Below are 24515 nucleotides of genomic sequence, written 5' to 3'. Positions count from 1 at the left end.
TACGGCAGAAGGTCACTCTCTCTGCTGTGGTTATTCAAGAGCAGACAACTCTCTAAGACAGACAGATGGTTGTTGTGTTAACACTGAGGACAACCAATCACAATGTTTGTTGAGACAGGAAATGAGGGATGTTGTGTACGCGGTCAGCATCTTAAACCTCTGGGCCACCTGCTCGCCCAGTTTTTCTTATACTAAGACTCATCGTAGAAAGGGTTTCAGTCGTCTGGACGCTGTTTTCAGAATCAAGACGTTTCGGCTCCCATCCGGAAGTCATTCTCAGTTGTGAAGAAATGGGACGGGAACTAGAAATTTAAGCTAGAAATCTAAGCTTAATTGTAGCTTAAATTTCCAGTTCCCGTCCCATTTCTTCACAATTGAGAATGACTTCCGGATGGGAGCCGAAACGTCCAGACGACTGAAACCTTTTCTACGATGGAACACTCCTGGACGAATGAGGGACTACACCGTCCTATACTGAGACTCATTTTTGACGCTGTGTTCCCAGGAGGCCGAGAGGAGGTACCGTCTGCTGACCAGCCCTCCTCGCACCTCCTCCCTGACGACTGGCCCCCGGCTGGCAGCGCGAGGAGGAGCAGCGGTAGAGTTCCAGCCCGGGAGCGTCAGCTGCTCCTCCACCCCGAGGGGAGGCGCCCGGAGCACGGAGGAGACGGCAGCGACCTGTGGAACCTGGAGAAACTCGTGGAGGAGCTGGGGCTGAAGGTGCTCCGGCTGGAGGAGAAACACTGCAACGCTTCTGCTGCGAGAGAGGCCAAACTGCAGGCGGAGGTGACGTGGCTGAAGAGAGGGCTGGAGGAGCATCTCAGGGTGTTCAAGAACGTCTTCAGTAATGCTGACGTGCTGGCGGGATCCGACGCCACGCTGGAGCTCGATAAACTGTGGCAGCTGCTGAAGAACAAAGAGAAGAAGAGAGGAGGAGGGAACCATCGCAGCAGGAGGGATTCATCAGGTGGAGGTAAACCTCTCTCACTTTTCTGTCCGGTTTGTTCGTGTTTCAAGTCGGAGTTACCGAACTCTCTTAACTGCACAGACTTTTCACGAATCACCCGTTTCAACTTGCACCGACTAATAAAGAGACATTACAGAGACGCTAAATGACCACAAAGAGACATTTGCACAAAAGCTGAAGCGTAGAAATGACAGTTTGCTGTTTTAAGGGTGTGTGTGTCGTTCTGTTTCCTGGCTCTGCTTGTTGCAGACTTCAGGAAGTTACTGGCGTAGTCCAGCACACACTGCGATCCCTGGTAAAACAACCAATTGTAGTTTTTACACTTTTTTGTGCGGATTAAACAAACAAGCTATGTCGTGTAAACTAGTGAGCTTTAGAGGTGGATTTTATTACCTTTGCACAGTCTTTATGCTAAGCTAAGCTAACCAGCTGCAGCTTCATATTCACCAAACAGCCATGAGAGTAGTGTCAATCTGAACATCTAGATTTCCCAAAACGTCAAACTTTTAAGAACTAATCTGCGAGTAGTTCTTGCATGAGGTCCAGGTGTTTTCATCGACAGACTCCTGACCCTCCTTCTCTCTCCAGGTGTTGTTCCTGTCCCGTCCAGCCTATCAGAGGACTCTCTGCTGGTTGCGGCTGGATCTCCTCTAAGCATCTCGAAAGGCGTCATCGTGTTGGAAGCATCTCTGAACCGGGGTCAGTTTTACTCCAACGCCGGCACCTTCACAGCTCCGGCGAGCGGGATCTACCTGTTCGTCCTCACCTTGGACCTGAGGCCGGGCCCCGCCCACGTAGTCCTGAGGAGGGGGTCGGGTGGGGCTCTGGTGTCTCTACACCGACAGGAGGTGACGGAGGCAGGGCCGGTCTCCGGCGTGGGCCTCGTACTGCTGAGCGAGGGGGAGGAGGTGAGGCTGGAACTGAAGGCAGGAGCGTGGGCGGAGTCAGAGGACAACGTGTTCACCGTACTGCTGCTCCACCGGACCACCTGAGGGCGCTGTGGACCAATCAGCTGACGGCTGGAGAAAAGACACTGATCAGAGACTCTGGGAGGGGCGGAGTCACCGAGGCCACAGTCAGAATTTGTTTTGAAACACATTCGAAATGAGAATTTAACATTTTCTGAATTCCAGCTGGTGGAGGTTTTATTCCAAAGCACCTTACAGTATCATTAATATTTAACTTGTGTTGGGTTCAGAGGGAATCAAACCCTCAAACCACCAGTCAGTTCTGATAAATCTGCGGGCTGCAGATTAGAGTTTGAGCTCCACAAACGTCTCAAGCTGAAATCTTGACCTCCGGCTAGAAGATGTCTGGAGGAAATTTCAAAAACAAGCAAACTAAGATGAAACTGATCTTCCTACTCGCGTTAACTTCAAGTGAAGCCCCAAATTAAAGCATGTGTTTCCTTGTTTCAGTACAGAGCTGGAGTCAGGATGTTATTAGCCTAGCTTAGCATAAAGACTAGAAGCAGGCAGAAACAGCTAGCCTGGTTCTGTCCAAAGTTCAGAAACACACTAATCAACACCTCTAAAGCTCACCTGTTAACACGCTGTATCTCATTTGTACACTAACAGAAATGTAAAGACCGCAATTTGTGGTTTTAGTGGGAGTTACTGTACGTGCTGGAACTATTTCTTGACAAACAACAATGTATCCATCCGCCTAGTACTTCTGTGCAGTGGCTCTGATCACTGACCGTATTTTGCAACCCGTGTTGTAGCCGCAGGTTTTAGTTTTCAATCACGTGGCATCCCCTAAAACCACAATTTTACATTTCTGTTTGGACAGAGCCAGGCTAGCTGTTTCCCCCTGCTTCCAGTATTTATGCTAAGCTAAGCTAAGCACGTCCTGACTCCAGCTCCAAAAACCCAAAAAACAATGACGTTATTTACTGTCTGTAGAAGGAAAAGAACGGTTACTAAGTGCTCCTCAGTAAACTATACAGCCTGACTGCTGCCCAGAGAATTGAACCCGTGATACCTTTTTCTTCTTCATGAGTATTTGACTGATGTAGTTACTTACTGTTACACTTAACTCTGATTGGATGTGCTGTTGACCCTGCGGTGTCACTTTAACCTGAAGTCCTGATCCATCATCAGCTTCTTCCCCTCATCTTTATCTTCAGCTTCTATCTGAGGAGGGTAAAAGCTGAACTTCACATCAATGTAAAACTCATCTTCTCTGGCTTGTAAGATACAAATATTTTCTTTATGTAATGTTTGTAAAGTACCGACATAAATTACGTAAAAACACTCAGAGCAGTGTGTATTTATATAACAGCTGAGCCGTTTGTTGGAAGCGTGTTTACATAAAAGTCAGATGCTGTCACCAGCCTGTAACTCAATAAAAAGGTTTTATCTACACAAGTCGCCGTATGATGTTGCAACGCTGCAAACACAGACGAGAGCTGCAGATTGATTTCTTGCTTTGAATCTCAAGTTGCACACGCGCTGCGTTTTTTTTCTGGGTTTTTGTGACACATTAAGAAACTTCCTATTACTTCCACATCTTAGTCCATGTTTAATAAGACGACATTAAACCCGAGCGTGTCCCTGATCTGTAGCTCTGAAGCTTTGGTTAACAGGAAACAAAAGGTCTTTGATTTCACAGTTAGTGGCAGAGTCCGCCATTTTGGTGCCGGACTCAAGTTGCCTTCGCAGGAAGGAAGCGACGCAGCATGTAATCCGGTGTAAAGGTACGGTCGCATAACGTTTCCCTGCGCTCAGCCCAGGAAAAGGACGCGATGGCTCCTTTCTGATGCAGGTAATAAATAAATATTGATCAGACTGTAAACAGTGCGCGAGAGCAACTCTGCAGTTTGTAGTCTGGTACTGTGATAATGTACTTAACATGCAGTGGTGCAAAGCAACGGAGTACATTTACCCAAGTACAATTTTGAGGTACTTGACTAGAGTATTTCCATTTTCTGCTACTTTATACTTCGACAGCTTTAGTTACTTTGCAGAAGATTTGACCTAAAACACAATTGTCAACTTTTAGACATTTCCTCCCTAAACTTCTTACATAATATAGAAAACAGCAAATATGTAGCACAAATTAGTTTCTTCCTCTTTCCTGTCCCATCAATCATCTCACGACCCCTCAGATTTATCTGGTGACCCTTTGGAGGGGCTCGACCCCTAGGTTGGGAACCACTGGACTAAACTAGCTGACTGTAGTTTTAACTACTTTATATGCAGACACTTCCAAACACAGAGCAGAAGTGTTTCTATTGGCCGACTGAACACATCAGACACATCTGGAGCAGCTGGAACAGGAAACCGGACCTGTTCTTAAATGTATTGACCATTGATTGATTGATTGATTGATTGTACTGTCGGTTAAAGTGTAAGTAAAAGCGAACAAAGGTTGATAACAACAGTAGCACTTCACCTTAACTTTGATTATCTGAGCATTAACGTTTCTGATATTGACAAAAAAAAACAAAAAAAAAACAGTCTCACCTTAATATCCATTCAGTAGCTGTTCTGGAGCTTTCGATCACATCACATGATCTTCATCAGCAGATGGAGATTAAATCTTTTTTTCTTTTTCTTCTCGTGGTTTGAGTTTTAAAGCTTCTTCCTGACGTTGGAAACTTTGACTGATGCCCATACTGATGTTTGATAATGACATACTGGCTGATTTTGGTTTAACAAAAACACACAACATACGCAAACATTTTGATAAGTAACCCTTAAATATGAGAGATTGGTGGTATTTTTGCTTAAAAAGTATTGATTATCAAAATAGTTGCAGATTTTTCTGTTGATCAACTAATCGACTAATCGTTGCCGCTCTAGTCGACTTTACAGAAATAACTCTTGACTCAACGTATTTCTCTGATCAACGTGATCAACTCTGATCAGCGTCTGTTGGTTCAATGATCCTAAACAGGAAGCAGCTCACGTGGACGCCGAGTCTCAGTGAAGCGGACCTTCAGTCTGATTATCGGACCAATTCAAATCAATGTCGTTATTTTTAACATCACAACACGTTTTTGTCGATGAAACAAGCTTATAATGAAATCTCTAATGAGGAAACTCATTTTTAAATCGTTAGTTACTAAGTGCTGTACTTTACTCGAGTAGTTTCATTTTCTGCTACTTCATACTTCTACTCCGAGAGGGAAACACTGTACTTTTACTTCACTGCATTTATTTGATAACTTTATTAGATTCAGATTATTAAAACTAAATATAATCCACTAATAAATGATGATGTAATATTACAGATTAAACTACCAGCAGAATATAAAGTAAAACGAGCTCCAGCTTCAGCTGCTGCAGCTTTAAAGTGATGAACACATTAATGCAGCAATAATTAGAATCCAGTAATATAATATATATTATTCTGCATAACGAGCACTTTGACTTTTGCTGCTTTAAGTTTATTTTGATGCTGAGACTTTTGTACTTTGCTACAGTAACAGAGCCGAGCGCTGCTGCTCGGGCTTCTCTGAAGGAAACTCAACTCTCAGTCTGATGGAGGAGGAAGTGGAACTCGTTAAAATAAAACTCTGATTTCTTCGGCTGCTCCTCGTCTGAGTGCGGACGACTTCTTTTTAGCAGCACGAAGACACAAAAAACTGTCAATAATTCAGTCAAATCAGAGCAGGTTCTGTTTCTGAACACAGACCGACCTGCTCAGCTGCCGGGACAGGAAGCAAACCTTTACCTGCTTTATACACAGTCAGCTAGTTTAGTCCAGTGGTTCCCAACCTAGGGGTCGGGCCCCTCCAGGGGGTCACCAGATAAATCTGAGGGGCCGTGAGATGATTGATGGGAGAGGAAAGAAGAAGAAAAGTTCTGAAACACAACGTTTCTGGACGTTTCTCTAATCTTTGATTTTTAGTGAAATGTTGGGTAATTTCACCTCTTTGGGCCTCCAGCAGTCGTTGAAATGAAACCATGTGAGAAGTTACGACTAGACTGTTTTGTTGTGAGCGATAAAAGTCAAATGGTTTGGGAACCACTGGTTTAATCTTTAACAATGTTTTGTATTTTAAAAATGTATATTTATTTATGTAAAATCTTTATAAAGTTACTAGTAAATATAAGTGTCTAAATGTAGTGGACTCGAAGAATAAAGTGGCATAAAACGGAAATACTAAAGTAAAGTACTGAGTAAATGTAATTCGTTACATTCCAGCACTGAAAGCTAACCGGTCCCAGCTGATCATCTTGGTTTTTTCGCAGCGTCGAGCCAGTTAGTCCTGCTGTTACAAGTATGAGTCCAACAGGATGTTTGGCTGTTTGCTTGTAGTTTTCAAACAGTTTGCTTCCCTTTTCAGGACTAACTGACGAGTTTAGTGAACGTAAAGTCATTCTGGATAACATTGGCTGAGGTTACTGGAATGGAAACTTCCCAGGACAGAGCCGCTAACGTTAGCCTACAGGACCGACTCTTTAATGTAACCTGTAGCTCACAGCTGATGAAATATCCTCAGGTTGGAGGCAACACGAGGGAGGAAGCTACGGCAGCAAGACATTCAGACAAACCCGAATGAAGCAGGTTCAACAGCTGAGGACTTCCTACTGAAATAAGACTAACAGACACTCTGAACGTTTCCTTTAAACATTTTAATCATCTCATCATCTCTGTTCAGTCTACAGTGTAGAAAAATAAGCATCAAAAATATACCAAAAATCAACAAAATAAAATCTGGCGAAGCAAAAAGCCAAAAACACAAGTCTGACATGGTGAAAAAATAACTTCTCTTCATTTGAATTACTGACACTTCCTTAATTATTATGAGCTCAGGTCTGGTCTGAACTCTGCATGAAGCAGACGCACTGCTGTTAAAGTAAATTCTGAGAAGACATCCTGTCGATCGACGGAGAATCAATAAATCAGGACGAGGTGATCGAATCGCATTTAGCTCCTTAGTGCTTTAAGTGATTAATCGGTTGTCGTAACGATCGATATCTTCGACTATCTGCAGAACAATGGCAGGGGACAGGATTTAGAATAAGTGTTTGACTTCAGACCAGACTCGGGTTAGTTTGTTTTAGCTCACCTGGAGCACCAGGCGGGCGGGGTCGGCACTGGGTTCTCGGCAGTAGGACAGATAAACTCTGCAGAAGTCACTCGGTCTGTAATTAAACAGCATTCTGGTTTTTAAGGTGTTCCCTTCACACTCTACTAAAGCGGCCTCAGGTCTCATGAGCACGAAAACAAGCTCCCAAAGTAACGAGAAGCGTCTCCCTGAACAACGGGAGACACGGCAAAGGAAATCAGCAACGAGCACATTAAACAGATCTATCGTCAACACTTCTGAAGTGCACTAAATGAGAGTTAAACGCAGTCGAGTCGCTGCACTAAGAAAGATCAGCATATATAATCATTCCAATAAATGTACAGCGAAGTCGAGCGATTCTCTCAAGGCTATAATACGTCTGGAAACATCATGCTAAATATTAGCTGCAACTCTGTTAAAATAAAAGCTTTATTATTAATCTAACGCACTCTGAAAAGACAGAAATCAGCCTCGTGTACAATATAAGAAGGCTCCACATCCCAAACAAGGCGACTAACTACCTTTAGAAAATTAGATCAGGTCTATAGTAGAGTATATTCAGGTTAGGCAGGTAGAATAGTTTAGTTAATCTATGCACAACTCAGTCTGACAAGCCTACAAAAATAAATAGGGTAATAAGTAGAGTAGATTTATATTCAAGCTCCTCCAAAAGCTTCTACTTCCTGTCGTGTCAGTCCTTCATTTCCTGTTGAGGTTTGTGCAGCTCCGAGGATTCAGCTGCTCTCAGTTCAGCGTCTCACACCGCATTCAGATCAAAACATCGCAAAAACAGACGCAGCGACCGTCGCCTGAAGTATCCGCACCTGTACCCGGCTGCTGCTTCTCCTCTCCCACCTGGTGTCAGATTCTGCGCAGCAAAGCTGAAGCGACCGCTCGATTATCTCCGACTGCGTCTGCAGCAATCGGCAGCAATTTTGATAAAATCGCTCAGAATCATTTTTATAGCAAAAGTTCTCTGGTTCCAGCTTCACTAATGTGAAGATTAGCTAGTTTTCCGAGTCGTCTGTGACGTGAACTGAAACTCTTTGGGTTTAGATCGTTGGTCACGTAAAATCAGCTCACCGTGTTCTGACATTTTATCAATAATCACACAAACTGGACTCCGCTGCCAGAGTGAACCCACATTCAGCGCTTTGCTTCTTGGTCGTGAGAACCGATGGGAACTATTTGTTCTGATGCTTTCATCGCGTTTTCTGTCTTACAGAAATGATCGCAGAGTAATTTAAAAAAACAGATGTTTCCACATCTGCAACATGCCGCTAACATTTCTAAATAAATGCTGCCACATTTTCAATCTAAATGTTGAGCTAATAACTTTAGAAATAAATCAATGATAATGATACATATCATTTCAAATAGCATTATTCTATAAAGTCTACATGATGCAGCACAATCAAAACAACGACAGAGCGAAAACTCTGAAGGAGCCAGTTTGACGTGCGTTTGACACGTTAATGCTGCAACCACTGATTCTTTTCTTGAATTATCTCGTTTGGTTTTTAAAATGTCAGAAAAAGGAGGAACAATGCAGATCACAACATCCTCAGACGCGAGGCGACGTCTTCAAAACGTCTCCTTCTGTCCGACCGACCCAAAGAGACTCACTGCATCATCACGCAAGAACAAAAAAAGCTCCCATGTGAGAACCTGGAACCATCAAATGTTTGGCATTACTGCTTGAAAAAAAACTAACTTTAAAACAATTAATCGACGATCAAAACAGTTGCTGATCGACTAATCGACTAATCCTTGCAGCTCTAAAGCACCTAAAGGGCTCTAAGTTATATATTAAAGGCGGGGTCAGCGATTCTAATCCAGTTTGTCAGATTCAGCGAATCTCTCCTCGCGGTCCGCTAGCTGTCCGTTCAGTGCGAGCGCTGAAAACCCTACGGTGTTTGTACTGAGCCCCGGCTCTGTAAACGGGAAACTAACAAACACACAACACTGTTCCATGATCTGTGTGTCAGGTGACGTTAAACGACAGACATTCAGCTAACTTTCTAGTTTGCCAAGATCTGCTGCTGTTGTGATGTTAGCTGTAGCAGCAGGAGAGTTGTGAGCGTCGCTGTCTGGAGCTGCTGTGCTGGCTCTGGGAAACCGTCTCGTCCTCTCTGGCTGTTAGCGTCACAGCAGCTACTGTTAGCTTCGCACCAGCAGCTGTAGCGACAGTTTGCTAACCCGCAACCTAGCTAAGCTAACCCACAGCCTAGCTAAGCTAACCCAGAACTAGCTAACGTTAGTTACATTACTTGCTGTGTCGTCGTTCGCTCTTTGTCATGGTGTTGGATTTCTCCAGAATCGCAGACCCCGCCTTTAACACACAACATTTTTCATTCTTACCGTTAAATAAACACGTTGTTTATAACGATACAAATCTGACACCCGGTGGATGAAGATAAATAATAGAGTTTCGTACTGTTTATTGATTACTGACGTGTCAGTATTTAACAGACAGCAGGTTAGCAGCAGTGTCTTCACGGACTGATGACACGCTGCTTTGCTTTCAGTTCTGTCCCTCCATCCGTGGTCTCACGATCCGGGTCTGTATCGTGGTGCTTTACCTCGATGAGGATCCTCAATGTGCTTTGATCCAGCAGACATTCATAGACGCGTACTGTATGTCGGAGCTCTGTCTGCGTGACGCTGTTCAGTTTGTGGCCTCGTGGTGGGCGTCCAGACCGGGGAGGACCGGTTGTGAAAGATTCTTAATGTTGTTCGTTTCCCCAGATGAAGCTGCAGCCCACGAGCCAATCACAGAGTCTGATTCTGCAGTGAGATATCCACCAACGCGAAGAGGAAGAGCCTTACAGGCGGGACTCTGGGCAGCGCCGACTTTAAAGACGCGTTGGCACATTTTAAATACAAAAAAAGAAACTTCAGATTCCATCTCGCCGTGAGGACTTCATCTTGTAATGATGGATACGAGACATCTGGACTAAGACACTTCCTCTGTGGCGTCTGCAGTGGGGGGGCGAGCCTCAGGTCTCATCAGCTGGCTGGGCGGAACCGAGCCGCGTAAGCGCCACAGGACGGGCAGTAGGGGCGTGACGGCTCAGCAGGAAGCTGCTGGCACAGCGAGCAGAGCTGGGGGTCCCTGCGGGGCCGGGCCGGGGGAGGCTGGCGGGAGTCGGTGCGCAGGAGGGGCTGGTGGTGGCGAGCGGTGCGGGGGTCCCAGGAGGAGCTGGGTTGGACAGTCCTGTAGTCGGCGTCACGGCGCCAGTCGCTCTCAGGGGGCACGTCCAGGCGGAGCGGCTGGGGGGGGCCCTCCCCTGGCACCCGGAGGTGGTGTGGAGCGCAGTGGGTCGACCCGTTGACTTTAGTGGGCAGCGATGGTTGCCGGTAGTGACCGTTAGTGGCGGTGTTGGCAGAGCGGCGAGGGTGGGACAAAGTGGCGTAGAGACTCTGCGGACCTGGTGGGGGGGCGGGACTGGAGCCGGCTCTGGGCCTGAGGAGGGTGGAGGAGGGAGGGGGGGCGGCACTGGAGCCGGCTCTGGGCCTGGGGAGGGTGGAGGAGGGAGGCGGGGCTCGGCGAGGAGCCCGGGGCAGAGTGCCGTAACTCAGCGCGACGCTGTGGAGGCTTTGACCTGAGAGAGCTTGATGCCTGTCAGACACAACCAGAAACTGCTGCTGGACGCCTGGTGCAGCTCCTGAGGAGGAGGAGGAGGAGGAGGAGGAGGAGGAGGAGAACGAGGAGGAGGAGGAGAAGAACGAGGAAGAGAAGGAGGAGAACGAGGAAGAGGAGGAGGAGGAGGAGAAGGAGGAGAACGAGGAGGAGGAGGAAGAGAAGGAGGAGAACGGGGAGGAGGAGGAAGAGAAGGAGGAGAACGAGGAGAATGGGGAAAAACTATTAGAAGGCAATACATAAGAGCTGTAAACATAAAACACGTTGACGATGACACAGCCCCCCTCAGCCAATCAGTAACGACTAAACTATCACATGACCTGAAGCTAAACTTGTTAAATGGACCAATAGGACAGGCGGCTGGCCTGCAGCCTCTCTGCTCCACTAGCTTTGAGTCAGGCTGGAGGTCACGTTGCCGGAGTCCGGCTGTAGTCCGGCTGGTTTCGGCTGCTTTTTCCACATTCTCACGAGGTCAAAAGCAGCCAAACGTCCATAAAAACACTCCGTTAGAGGTCAGCGCACTTTATTATGTCCAGCTAACTCAGACTGAGCCAGTCTGAACAACAGTCCAGAAATAAATCCTCTAACAGTTTAGACAGGTAGTTTATTATATAAACTGTACTGGACTTGCTTTGAGCTAGTTGGACCATAAACTGAAAAATGAATGTTTATTGTAGTTTAATCTCTAACGATGCACCGGTTTATAAACCGCTCATCTGTTCTGTATTTAGGTAAGTTGGAATAACGCTGGCCTCTGAAACGCAGTCGAGTAGAAGTACACAGCAGCATAAAATAAAAATACTCCGATAACTCAAAGTGGTACTTCACTGAAGTACATGAGAACTGTTTTTGTCACTTTCCACCACTGACAGAGAGAAACTTCGTGCTCTTAAACATGTTATTAAATAAATAAAAAAACTTAAACACTCTGTCGTTATGATTAATTCTGATAATGTAGAAACATACGAGTCTATATTAAAACAACAGATGTAACATAAAGGATTTAGTGTTCCTCCTTAAGGACATTCAGTGATTACACACTATTTGGTGCTCAGTCAAAAAGTGTTTTTATTGACAATAACATTTTTCATTATTTGGATTTTTTTCATACGTAGTTATCGATTATATTTTCAGCAGCTCTGTTTAAATCTTCAACTGACGCAACTCTTAACTAGAATAACGACCTTTTCTGCTTCCTTTAAATAAGCAGCAGATTCAACTATCGGGACATTATTTGGAAAATATGGCAACAGCAATAAAATTAACATTATTTTCCAACATGAAATACTCAGGACCGAAGTTATGACTTGTGCAGCGATGGCCCCGATTCACTCATCACTTTGAAAGGTTTTCTCCTGAATAAATCACGAAGTTATGGGAGAAAGAAATCAATGAACTGATGGAAAAGGAGCGAACGTGCTGATGTGTTTGTACGGCCGAGGGAGGCGGACTATGGTTCGGTGGTGCTGGTGGAGAGTGGAGGCGAAGGTGGAGGTGGAGGGCCAGCAGGTTACCTGAGTGTCCCCAGGAAGAGAGGCCCGAGCTCGGGGGCCGTGATGTCTGCAAAGGGGGGTGCTGTGGAGGAGGTGCAGGAGCTGAGGGGCCGTGGTGTCGGGGTTGGTGGTGTTGGAGGTGGTGGTAGGAGTGATCTGTAGTGAAGGAGGTGGAGGACGGGGGGTGCAGGGAGGAGGTGCTGGGGTGACGGAGGAGGGAGGACGAAGAGGAGGAGTGAAGGTCGGCGTGTCTGAGGGGGGGCCTGGACACAGAGGGGTCCTTCAGGAGGGAGGAGGAGGGAAATGAGAACAGATGTAAAAGAAAGGAATAACAGGGAGGAGAAATGATGAAGATGGAGGAGGAGGAGGAGGGACAGAGAAGAGTAAAAAGTGGGAGTGAGATGGAAAAAAAGAGGAAGAGAAAAAGAGTAAGAGCAAAAGGAGAAATGCATAGAGTGAGAAGTGAAGACAGGTATCAAGAGGATGGAGAGAAGTAAAACAAGATGGCGGGGCATCGAGGTGATGAAGAACAAAGGGAGGAGGGGGTAAAAAATGAAAACAAGTTAACACGATGGAGGGAAAACCGTGAAAAATGATACACAAAACAGAACTACAGTAAGAAGATTCAGCCAGCTGCGGAAACCGTTCCTCTCTAAGAGTCCTCGGCTGGACGTCAAACCCGCAGAAACGCACACAACGCTGGCGTTTCGTCACCTTTCAGGTCGGACAGCTGACCCCGGAGCAGTCAGCCTGCTGTCTGCTGCTGAGCGGCTCCAGTCCAGAGGCTTTTTACAGCCTTTTCTCTGAAGCGACGCCCCGAGAGCCGAGAGCGAACCAGAACAGTGAAGTAAACAGCGAGCTCCGTGAAGCTGCAGGTTCAGCTGATGGTTCGGCAGCAGAGACGCCGACACACCGTCACCTATAAAGATCTCTAAGGCCTTCAGGTGACAGCAGGGTCTTTGCAGTGTTGGGTGAAAGCCGTAAACCTCCGTAATAACCTGATGATCCAACGCCTTGTTTAGGATCGGCAAAACCGTTTTTACAGACCGGGAAGCAAACAAAGAAAACGTCGTCGGTGCTGTAAAATAGCAACAAGTTCTCCAAGTGAGATTCAGTTCAGTGAACGGGACCTGGACCCAAATACACTTTAGTTTAGAGGAGGAGATCGGCTCCTGACAGCATGAAATATATATAAAAACTAATGCTACTGTCTGCAGCGACCGAGAGAAAATATTCGAGACCTTAGCAGATCAATTTAAGGTTTCTAAAGTCTTTTTTTAGCCAGCACCTCCAGTTCTGAGGCCATCGTGCCAGGAAACAAGGCTTCGGGTTGGGAGCGAGTCCCACGTGATGTGACGGGAGTTCAGGTCTTGTTCATAAGTCAGGATAAGACGAAACGTGAGAGCGGCAGGCCAATGTGTGTGGCAGTAAATGACGGAGGGTAAATTCTTTAAAGCTGTTCCAAAGCGACGTACAGAAGCATTTTCCTTCGTGTCAGTGGCTGAATGATTCATGAGGCTCACTGACGGCAGGTCGGAGTTCAGCTGGTTTTCAGTTTAACACTTCCCCCATGTGAGTTTTAGTGTTGCAGCTGTATTACAGACACGATCAAACACTCGGAGGAGAGTAAAAGCTCTGGCTGCAGTCAAACATCAGGATCGGTCCCACAGACGGCGGAGCTGCGAGGATTCGACGGCGATATCTGGAGTCAGACCTCAGCTGTCGGTTCAGATCAGGCGGCGAGCGCTGAGGTTAAAAGCTTAATGGGAGAACTAAATCAGTGATAAATCTTTAATGCGCCGGCCTGAGGCGATTCCTGAGGGCTGAATACAAGATGGCCGAACGCCAGCGGCAGCAGAGAGGAGGCGCAGAGAGGAACGGGTTCTGCTTCAGTCCACAGGGCTGAGCACAACCTTTGCATGGCGGCAGAGACACTTCTTCACTGCTTCATAGCCGCAGCAGTGAAGGTGTTTTTGTAGAAAGATGCAACATTTTTTTAATGTCATGCAATTTTATTATTTACCCCCCCCCAAAAAAGTGGGGCTAAATGAGGTGCTCTTTGATTAACAAAGAGGTTATTTAAGGAACTAAAATGAGACAAAGACATCTCATTTGTTGCGTCTCAGTCAATGAAATAATGACGCTGAATTAAAATAAAGAGACGACACTGATGCGTACAGCAAACAAACAAACGGCCCAGAATCCCTCAGCAGTCTTTTGACGTTACCACGTTATTTTACAGCGCTGTGAATTCCTAACAATGTCTGAGGGCATTTCCTTTAAAAGAACTTTCAGCACTAACTGCAGGTGAAAGGACGACAACGGATGCACTGAGCTGGCCTTACCTGGACCCAGCCCAGTCCTGTAGTCCGTGCAGAGCAGGACAGCTGAAAACATGTTTTAAAGTCACTAAAATAAGCCTGTTTAACCATTTACCAAGTACATGCTAACGTGATGTTAGCATGTTAATCTCAAAGTGCAGCTGAGTTTTAGTATCCGGTCATGCGCTGAAGTGCTGGACGAGAGGACATCCCGACCTGTGGCGACGCTTAGATGAAAAACCAGAAGATCACCAGATTTATTCGAGTTCACCCTCTGGAGACCGCGAAGGTCTGAACCACATCTCACGGTAATCCATCCAACAGCTGCCGAGACATTTCAGTATCGAAAAGAAAGAGACGGACAGACTGCTAGTGTGGCTAAAAGCTAACATCAGAGCGCTGGTTACTAAAGCTGTATTACTGCTGACATTATTGTCTAAAACATTATTTTATGCCGTAACATTAAGATTTTTCTTCTAAAGGATGTTTGTGCTTCTGAACAGCAGCCTTTAATAACACACTGTCATCCGATAAAACTTAAGAAGAGTGTTTGATGAGTCAGAGGTGTGTTGTTGTCATTACTGTTCTATTCAGAGCCGTTATCAGAAGCAGAGAACCAGTGAAGAGCAGCGGCCATCTTCTCTCAATCACCCCGGCTGCAGTTACGTCATGCGAACACCAGGTGGCAGCACGTTGTTAAATAAACCCAAAGGTGGAGGGAGGAGAGGAACATACACAGCTGGTGTGTTTCCCAGCTGCTAGATCCAGGTTAGTGTGTGTGTGTGTGTGTGTGTGTGTGTCTTACGCAGCTGCGGGAGGGGCCGAGGGTTTGGTGTCGTGACCCGATGACGGTTCCACTCAGGCTGCGGGCGATGCGTCGCAGGTTTTCTGCGCTGTAGCTCTCGTCTTCACCTGGCGGCGGCTGCGCGGAGGACAGAGGTGGAGTGCATCAGATCAGCCTGCAAAACTATATCAAACACCATTCCATTCTTCTTCTTCCTTTCCAAAACCTGCCGCCTACATTACCCACAATGCACCTCAACCACTGACAGTTCAGTCAGAGTTTGGGGGGTGTTATGCTAGTAGCGGCTAATGTAGCCTGGAGCGGAGACGAGCAGCAGCTGCAGACGCTCACTTCTTTCTACTGACTCGAGTGACATCACTGGAGGACGTTTATCAGCCCTCACACAGCTCCCTCTGAGCCGCTGAAGGCTTCATACGACTTTAAAACACCTGCAGTAGAACTCCCCAACACCTGGAGACACCTGGAGACACCTGGAGACAGGCGCTGAGGTGGAAATGTGTGTAATGTTTCCAAACGACTTCCTCACAGGAAGTGTAGAAAATGTAGTTTTAGAAAAGTCAGTTCTTGGGAATGTTAGCGAACCGCCTATATCAGTGTCAACCCAGGTTCATAGTAAAGGCCTTTCACAATAAAATGCAGTTATTGTGAAGTGCACGCAGGAAGTGGCGAGTGTCGGCAGCAGTAGCTTCCCCCGAGCAGAAGAGAAAATATTAAAGTAAACCCAATCCGCTTAATAAGGTTCAGCATCAGCGCCGATATCCACCCACAGATCAGATCTGTGCCGCCCTGCAGCAACCTGGAGCTCTGCGTGGGGGTTTCTACGCTCCAACTACTTATTTAACAGTGAATGTTGAGAACATTTACCTCAAACTTCTGCTTTACAACTGCAAAAACCTAAAAATGTAATTACACTGAAGTCACAAACTGCGAACGAGACCGCTGAGATCACGTAGGCGTTTGACAGCCGTGAAATTGCTCTGAGCAAATAATCACACGAAACGTGTAAAATAATTACCACGCACACACACAGTTAGCTGTACCTTATGAACAGGTGTAACCGGCGCTCTGTAGGCGAATCTCTCGATCTCAGCCGTCGGTGTTTTGGACCGTCCGGATCCTGACAGCATTCGCCTCACACCTACACACACACACACACACACACATTATGAAGCAGTAGTAACGCTGGTAGTTCATTCAGCAGCAGCGCGACACCTCGACTGAATTACTGGTGTCACTTTTCGTTTCTGCTGCAGGGAAACTAATCAAACCAAAACACTAAGTGCTTTTCCAGCCACCGGTTTTTATTACACATTTCCAATTCATGCGGAAAAATACCTGAATGGAGTCTGATGTAGAGTTTTAAACTGATAATATAATAAGTTTTTTTAAGATATACTTTGATCTCAGCGAGTAAATCTAATACTTGTTGCTGCCTGAAGGTGTCTGAACATAAAGTTAAGGTTCATGTTCTTCTTGAACTGCTGCCCCTGTGTTGACTTGCGACTCTGTTTATGTACATATTTCACCACATTTCAATTAAGAAATCATCTAAAACATGTAACATAAATTATCTTTCTTCATTTCTAATTCCCTCTGCTCCCCAGTTAATACAGAGTCAGCACTTCCTGTTCACCTGTTGTCCTGATAAATTAGATCATTTCCACAGTCACGTCTTGCAGCCTTCGTTTTATTAGGTCGGCTTTTAATGTGAAAAACATCAAGAAGTGCCGAGTTTTGCTGACGGCAGCTTAACGTTCATCAGGAGAAACGACGAGTTAATTACAGATATTATTTTCTAATATTATACGAGTTGAACTCTGTTCCTACCTGGTTTGTTGTTGGTTGGCTGAGGACTGACTCCACGGCTGCCCCGGTGCATGCTGGGAGCCAGCAGACTGGCCTGGTACAGAGAGTCCAGCTCCGACAGCTCCTCATCGGGCACCGCCGCACCCCCTCCTCCTGTTGCATTCTGGGAGCCGTAGTATCTGTTGACGTTTTCCGCCCAGCGCTCCACAGGCAGGGCCGCTCGGCAGTCCTGGCTGGGGGGCGGGGAGGAGGTCCGACTGGGACGGCTCGCAGGAGGCGGGGGAGCACTGGAGGGGGAGTCTGGGGTTGAGTAAAGGTGCGAGCTGATTGGCGGGTCAACGAGAGAATCAACATCATCAGCTTGGTCCAGGTTTAAGCAGGACCAGTTCCTGGTTGGGGAGGTGGAAGGGGGTGGGTCTGGTATGGAGATGGGGCTAGACACAGGGGGTGTGGTCTGTGGGTGTCTGGTGTAATGTGGCTCCTCCTCCATCATCAGATGACACCTGTCGTTGGTGCCAGCAGGTGACGGGGTTCGGGAATACGGCCTGGGTGGGTCCTGTGCTGGCATGGAGACAGGGGGCGTTCTGGCCCACTGGGCGGGACGGTCCGCCTCCTCAGGTGGAGGGGGTGGAGCCAAGTCTCCCAGGGGGCTCTGCTCCCAGGTGTCCACGCACAGAGCAAGGAGGGACCTGGTGTTGGTGAGGGGTTTCCCGAAGCGAGAGCAGGGGCCCCCAGTCTTGTTGTCCTCCCTGGGTGAACCTGTAGGGGCCCCGGCACTGGAGGCGGGGTCAGACACTGAATTCGTTTTGGGAGGGAGGGGCTTAACAAGGCAGGGAAAGGGAGACGGGGCCTGCTGGTCCTTACTAGCAGCTGATTGGTCGCCCTGTCTCTCTGTCAGAAGTATTCGGAGCGAGAGAGGCTTTTCACTGCAGAGAGAGAGAGAGAGAGAGTAGGTTAGTGTGTGTGTGTGTGTGTGTGTGTGTGTGTGTGTGTGTGTGTGTGTGTGTGTGTGTGTGTGTTGGCCTGCAGTATGTTTCGAACAGATGGTGTCATTTGAGAGCTGAACACGGGGCTGGTTGTGTGTGCGTTTCAGAGGTTGTTTCCTGGGGAGCGTCGACGATCTCTCACTATGGTTCGCCCTGCCGGTTGTCACGACAACACACAACAACCGCCCCCGTGCCCCCTACAGGCTGCAGCGTTCACTACAGTCACAGTACAGTTGCGAGCGGAGCGGTTGCAGCAGCTTCCACAGCTGAAATGTAGCTGCACGTCGAGGCCACAGCGTCCACACGGAGACAACAAGATCTGCGATCGGTCAGCTCGGGCTGCTTGTGCTTTCTGATGCCGCTTCAGATAGTGACGGTGATAGTACAGAAAGACTCGGACGCACCTTTCCAACAAACATATCTCAGCAAAGACATCAGGTAGTTTCCTATTCATTAATGAGAAAAGATAAACGCTCCCATGGTAATTCTATAAAGGAGTCTTGGCTTCAAAGTCCTGGGTCAACACCAACAAGTCCCAAGTCCTAAACTTTGAGTCCTACAAAAGGCCCCTGTGCATCTTTCACCAAATGAACAGAGTGACAGTCAACCTAATCAGGTGTGTTATACATCCAAACGTGCCATCTGTTGTTGTCTGTCTGCTGCTCTGAACGGACAAACACGCCTTTAACTCCTGATCGCTCAACCTGATTGGCTGCGGTCAGACTGATTCACTTATCGGGAAAATGTCAGACAACAGCCGGTGCGGCGACCAGAACCCGGTGGATAGCCGGGGGTCCGGCCCGCGAGTCATCCTCCACCCGTGCTCTCGGGGGTACGCTCTTCTTCTGTAGCTGTAGATGGTGCAGCCCAACATGGATTGCCAGTCCACGCTGAGACCAAAACCTGGGCTCGCCGACCGTATCTGGCGACCTGCACCATCGACATGCGACTGATAACCATCTTCTCATCTCACTGATCTCACTTCTACGTTAATGAGCCTCGTTTGGCAGCTTCACCAGTTTGTGGAGAATGTATTTCACAGCTCAAATATTTTGCACACATGACGCTGGAAAGTGCTAATGCTACATGGCTTCTGGCGGGGCGGACTGCGGGCGGTACCTGGGCTGTTCCTGGAGCTGCTGCCCCTCCTCCTGTTGTTGCTGCGGTTGCTGCGTGCCTGCCTCTGAGTCCTGCTGCTGCTGCTGCTGCAGTTGCATGCGTTGCTGCAGGCTGCGGGCTCTCCTCGTGCAGCGCTGCAGCCGGCTGTGGCTACTAGCTCCGCCCTCAGCCGCCACCAGCTGCAGTTTGGCTGCAGCCGGGTCACATGTCAACAGAAAACACACAACAGAAAGGAAAAAAAAAAAAACAAAGAGGAAAGAATGAATAAGGAAAAAGGAAAAGAAGGATGCAGAAAATAACTTGTTATGATGATTTCATGCAAAAATCTTAAAAAGCAAATATACACCTGACAGGAAATCAAATATCAGACTGCTGACATGATGGTGATGTGTGCGTGTGTGTGTGTGTGTATATATTATGGGAATGGTAGGCATGAGAAATTACAATATTAAAAGATCAATAATTCAGGTTTGGTTCTCAAAGATGAAATGGTGAAATTATACTCAGACAGAACGTTAAATTAACAAAATTATAACCACAAATGTCGGGCCGAACTAACTCAAACCAAGCTGTCGAGTTAAAGGACCATTCCGGTTTATTACAGCTTCATCTTATTTGAGTAGTTCTGCCCATCATTCCCATCAGTAATAACAACACAGTACTCGATTTTAGACAACACCGTCGGGTTAGCACGACAGACTCACGTGCTCCCAGATATTAACTTGGCGAGTACAATGTTATTACTACTAAACTACCAAAATAAGACCCAAGTTGTAATAAACTGGATCTGTTCCTTTAAAGCGCGGCCCTGCGTCAAAAGAACAGAAGAGTTTCTGGAAAGTGACGCTGTCTCTGAGGTTTTAAGATCTTTTGAAGCTCGATTCACCGGCCTGCTGCTCGTCTTGGTGTCGCGTTCCCTTCGATCTTGATATGCGACGCTTCTCGTTAATCTGTCGGTTATTGTTTTGCATTTCTTCGTGTGTTTGGTCAGTTTTTAAAAAAATCAGCTGTCGGGCTTTTGTGGGTGAAAACGAACGACTGAGGAGTTTGTCGTGCTGCAGAGACGACAGACTGGACGAGGCAGTGTGTGTGTGTGTGTGTGTGTGTGTGTGTGTGTGTGTGTGTGTGTAAGTATGACTGACAGATCAAACGAAATGAGGGAGAGAAATTAGTCTAAATGTTCAGAGAGGAGAAAGTGAAGAGTGTGTGTGTGTGTGTGTGAACAATCCTCAGTGACACAAACACGCTGGAATCTCAGCGGTTGACGTCGCCGCTGTGCTGCCTCTAGTTGCCATTAGCAACCAAGCAAAGGGTTAGTGGGCGGGGGCAGTGGTAACCTCATTCACAGCGTGTTTATTTGATATGAGATACTGTGTGTGTGTGTGTGTGTGTGTGTGTGTGTGTGTGTGTGTGTGTGTGTGTGTGTGTGTGTGTGTGTGTGTGTGGCAGGCAGGTTATGTGTGTGTAAAGTGGAGGAGGCGGGGTCAGGGGACAGTGGGAGGAGCTTACAGACTGCTTCGTTGACCGCCGACAGCGCGGCAGCGACCTCGCCCGCCTGCTCCAGACGCACCGACTGGTCCAGCAGAAGCTCCGCCTCCGACACACACCGCTCAAAGCTGTCGCCTTTACCTGCAGGGCGAACACACACACGCGCTTAATGATTCTGCTCCACACATCCTCATAAATGTTTTTGACGGGTGTGGAAGAGGTGCAGCAGTTTGTTGTTGAATTCTTTAAATGGCGTGAAGTCAACCTGGCAGCAGCTGCAGGGACGAGTGACTCACGGCAACAGCACGTCACTGCACAGAACAACTCCGTGTACATTTAACACCGTGTGTATCTTGAACATTTTAATAAATAGTAGGTTAACTTTACTTATCAAATCTTGTTAACTTCATCAGGTTTCACTCTCTAGACTAAAATCTCAGTTTCTAATACTGATGTTTTAAAAAGGCCACGCTGATGGTGGTGCTGATGGACAGAACAGAAAGAAGGACTACTCACAACCAGCTCAAAGTCCTTGGGGGGAAAATTAATAAATCAGCTGACTCACTGAAGTTTTCTGAATCAGAGATATTTCTGAGGTAATCCTGTTCTGCGTCATTAGCTCTTAGTTAGCTGAAAAAGCTCCAACACTACAAACAACAACAGACAGATATAAAGTGATGAGTAGCAGCAGCTGCACACACACACACACACACACACACACACACACACAGGCTTTATTACTGCGTGGGTCATTCTGTCTTTTGTGTGTCGGCCCTTTCAGCTGCTCAATGAGGAACATTCCTGTTGTTCAACACAACACACACACCTGCTGACCAACCACACACACACACACACACACACACACGAACAGCTGAATGACTGGAACAGTGATGGACTGAATCTCTGAAAACTTATTCAAAGTAAAGTCAACAGGTCTCTGAAATAAGAAGTTTAAAAAACACCATTTTTATTCCTGACCACATAGTTTAAAGTGTGTGTGTGTGTGTGTGTGAGTCCGTGTACCCTGGATCTGCAGCTGGTCCAGGTCCAGGTACTTGCTGGGTCGGGGGTTGAAGCCGAGCGCCGCCTCCCTCTCCTTCTCCTGCCGTCGCTGCTGCTCCTCCTCCCTCGCTCTCCTCTGCACCTCCTCCTGCAGCTCGTCCAGCTCGCTGCGTCCTGCAGGAGGCGCTGGTCAACACACACACACACACACACACACACACACAGTCATCACTGTGAACTAAGACAACAAGACGGCCTATACGGACAGTTTTAAGTGTCTGCATGTGGAGCCGGTTGCTATGCCAACCAGAGCTCCAGACCTCGACTGAGACATTCAGATGAACCAGGTTCAATATTTGCAAGCCGTCTTTCAGCTTGAGCGGTTCAACAAACTGATTCGTCCCTGTGGCCGACATCAAGATGTATATAACAGTCAGTTTAAGTGAGAACAATGATTTTTCAGTTGCAGTACCGAGGTCGGCCAGTGGGGCAGCAAAGCGGACTCGCCGTGCTGTATCCAACTCTCTTATTGAGTGTTCACACAGAATACATTGTCAACTGCAATGACTTGAGAAGCGAATAGGGGTCGCTAAGCAAAACAAATTAAGCTAATATTACTGTAGCTCCGTTAAACAGCAACACTTTCAAGGGGCAGCAGCTGACGATAAGAGGCCCGAGTCCAGTCTGCAGCTATTTAAACACACGGTAAAGCAGCACGATTCAAGCAGATGCCATATTTTTCATTTCTACAAGTTTGCAGAATGAAGTGATTTTTAGATCTGGCGAATTGCATAGAAAGTCAACGGAAAGATGTAAGTGGGCGCGCAAAGAGACATTTGCTCTTGGTGACATGAAGTGAGGTGACGATTCGTCCGTGAGTTAAAAATGTTCCAACTTTAGTGAAAAACAGGTTCTTATCCCGAAGCTTCAGCAGGTTACTTCAGAAACACACACACACACACACACACACACACACACACACACACACACACACACACACACACACACAGGTGTGTCGTACCGAGGCTCCCCCTGCTGGAAGAGCTGAGCTCCTGCAGCAAAGCTCCACTGCTCTTCGACCTGATGTTCCTCCAAGACGGTCCTGAGGAAGAGGAAGAGGGTGGAGGCTTCTTCACAACACACTCCCTGAAGAGAAGAGAGAGACAGAGAGAGTCATATATAAGCTCAGTGACATCCAGTTATATTTGTCTATCTGGCTTCAGCTTCATGTCCTGAGCTGAATCTCAGGATCCATACTGGCTCCGATCGCTAAGTATTTTTATTGATGGGTATCAGCTTTGTAAAGCCGACCCATTTTCACATTGTTCTTCTCTGTTTAAACACTGGGCCTGTTTTCTAACACACAGCACTGTGGGCGAGTCACACTGTGGGCGAGCCACACTGTGGGCGAGTCACACTGTGGGCGAGTCACACTGTGGGCGAGCCACGTCACCCTCCTGTGCCTCATGAGATGGACGCAGCTGTACAGGCTGAGTAACTAGAGCTGCAACTAACGATTACTTTCATTATCGATGAATTTGTTGGTTATTTTCTCGATATAAATGTTTAGCCTATTAAATTTGAGACAATTGTGACAAACGTCACAGTTTCCCCAGAGTCGGTAACAAACGTCTTCAAATGTCTTGCGTTGTCGGACCAACAGTCCAAAACCCAAAGACATTCAGATATGAAACAGAGAAAATCCTCACGTTGGAGAAACTGCAACCAGGAAGTGACTGGACGTTTTCTTAACAAATGATTTAAACTATCAGTCGTTTATCAAAATAGCTACAGATACATTTTGACTTATTGATTAAATCAACTAATCATTTCAGCTCTAAAGACACATGAACCACTCTTCAACATATTTCTTCTGCAGCGTTTGGTAGAAAAATATACTGTTACTATAGTTTCAAATCATAAATACTGAATAGTAAAGGACGTAAATCGGGGACAAGAAGAACTCGATCAGGACCTTCTGCGCGCTCACCTGTCTCCCAGGTTCAGGTCCAGGCTCACCGGGCTGCTGCTGTTCCTCTCGCTGCTCTCGTATCCGCTCTCCATCCTCTGGATCAGCCTGGGAGGAGGAGGAGGTGGAGGAGGCAGCTCTGCACCTCCTCTAACTCCTGCACTTCCCCTTCCAACTCCGGGTCCACCTCCACCTCCTCTGTGGCTGCTGGGGATAGTGGGGAGAGTCCAGGAGGAGCCCGGCCTGACAGACTTGACCTCCTCCTGGGCTGGGAAGGAGGCGTCTGCTCCCTCGGAAGCAGGAGCTCTGCAGTCGTCGGGCAGGGAGGCTGCGAGCGGGCTGTATCCCGCCTGCCTTCGCCTCTCGCGGTTGAAGATGCTGTCGATGTTGAGCACCTCCCTTCGTGGCCTCCATGCGGGCCGGTACCTCCCCGACCCTGCTCCCCCCGAGCAGCTGGACTTAGACTCGCTGCTGGTGCTGTCGGCCTCCCAGTCGTGGAGTTTATTGGAGGAGGAGCAGGGAGCAGTAGTGTTGGCAGGGTGGTGGTTGTTGGTGGAGGAGGTGATTTCAGAGAGGACGGCAGCCGGTAAAGAGGAGGAGGAAGAGGAGGAGAGGGGTCGGTTGTGGATGATGTTGCTCATGGTCTCCTTGAAGTCTCGGAGGCGACTAGTTGAGGATGAGAAGGAGGAGGAAGGTTTGGGGAGGTGACGAGGAACCTGCTGCTCCTTTAACGTCTCTCCTGGGAGGAGAAAGAGGGGAGAAAAGAGGAAGAGACAGGAGAACAAAGTGAGAATGTGAAAAGGAAGGAAATTAGGATAAGCGACAACAGGTAAGGAGGAAAAGAGGAAGAGAAGAAAGGAGGAAAAACGGAGACGCAGATAAAAATGAGGGAAG

At 47.4% G+C, this 24515-nt stretch overlaps 2 protein-coding genes across 6 annotated transcripts in view; one reads left to right on the top strand and one right to left on the bottom strand.

Moving 5' to 3' along the window:
• mmrn2a (multimerin 2a) overlaps positions 1-3336 on the top strand; it is a 31752-nt gene extending 28416 nt beyond the window's left edge. For both annotated transcript variants that reach the window (XM_044213910.1, XM_044213909.1), the window contains 2 exons: positions 506-973; positions 1556-3336. In XM_044213910.1, coding sequence (XP_044069845.1) covers positions 506-973; positions 1556-1959 — 872 coding nt within the window. In that variant the 3' untranslated portion in view covers positions 1960-3336. The remainder of the gene's footprint in view (positions 1-505; positions 974-1555) is intronic.
• Positions 3337-6537: 3201 nt separating this feature from the next.
• usp54a (ubiquitin specific peptidase 54a) overlaps positions 6538-24515 on the bottom strand; it is a 64091-nt gene continuing 46113 nt past the window's right edge. For 3 of the 4 annotated variants that reach the window (XM_044212948.1, XM_044212947.1, XM_044212949.1), the window contains 10 exons: positions 23643-24360; positions 22674-22798; positions 21674-21838; positions 20672-20791; positions 19163-19352; positions 17079-17983; positions 16292-16389; positions 15252-15368; positions 12147-12405; positions 6538-10657 (listed from right to left, as the gene is read on the bottom strand). In XM_044212948.1, the coding sequence (XP_044068883.1) occupies positions 9999-10657; positions 12147-12405; positions 15252-15368; positions 16292-16389; positions 17079-17983; positions 19163-19352; positions 20672-20791; positions 21674-21838; positions 22674-22798; positions 23643-24360 (3356 nt within the window). In that variant the 3' untranslated portion in view covers positions 6538-9998. The remainder of the gene's footprint in view (positions 10658-12146; positions 12406-15251; positions 15369-16291; positions 16390-17078; positions 17984-19162; positions 19353-20671; positions 20792-21673; positions 21839-22673; positions 22799-23642; positions 24361-24515) is intronic. The other variant, XM_044212951.1, reaches the window with a different exon arrangement.

The sequence above is a fragment of the Siniperca chuatsi genome, linkage group LG11 (assembly GCF_020085105.1).
Source record: "Siniperca chuatsi isolate FFG_IHB_CAS linkage group LG11, ASM2008510v1, whole genome shotgun sequence".
NCBI lineage: Eukaryota > Metazoa > Chordata > Actinopteri > Centrarchiformes > Sinipercidae > Siniperca > Siniperca chuatsi.
The sequence above is the reverse complement of the archived record's forward strand: the minus strand, read 5'-3'. Positions and strand labels throughout refer to the sequence as shown.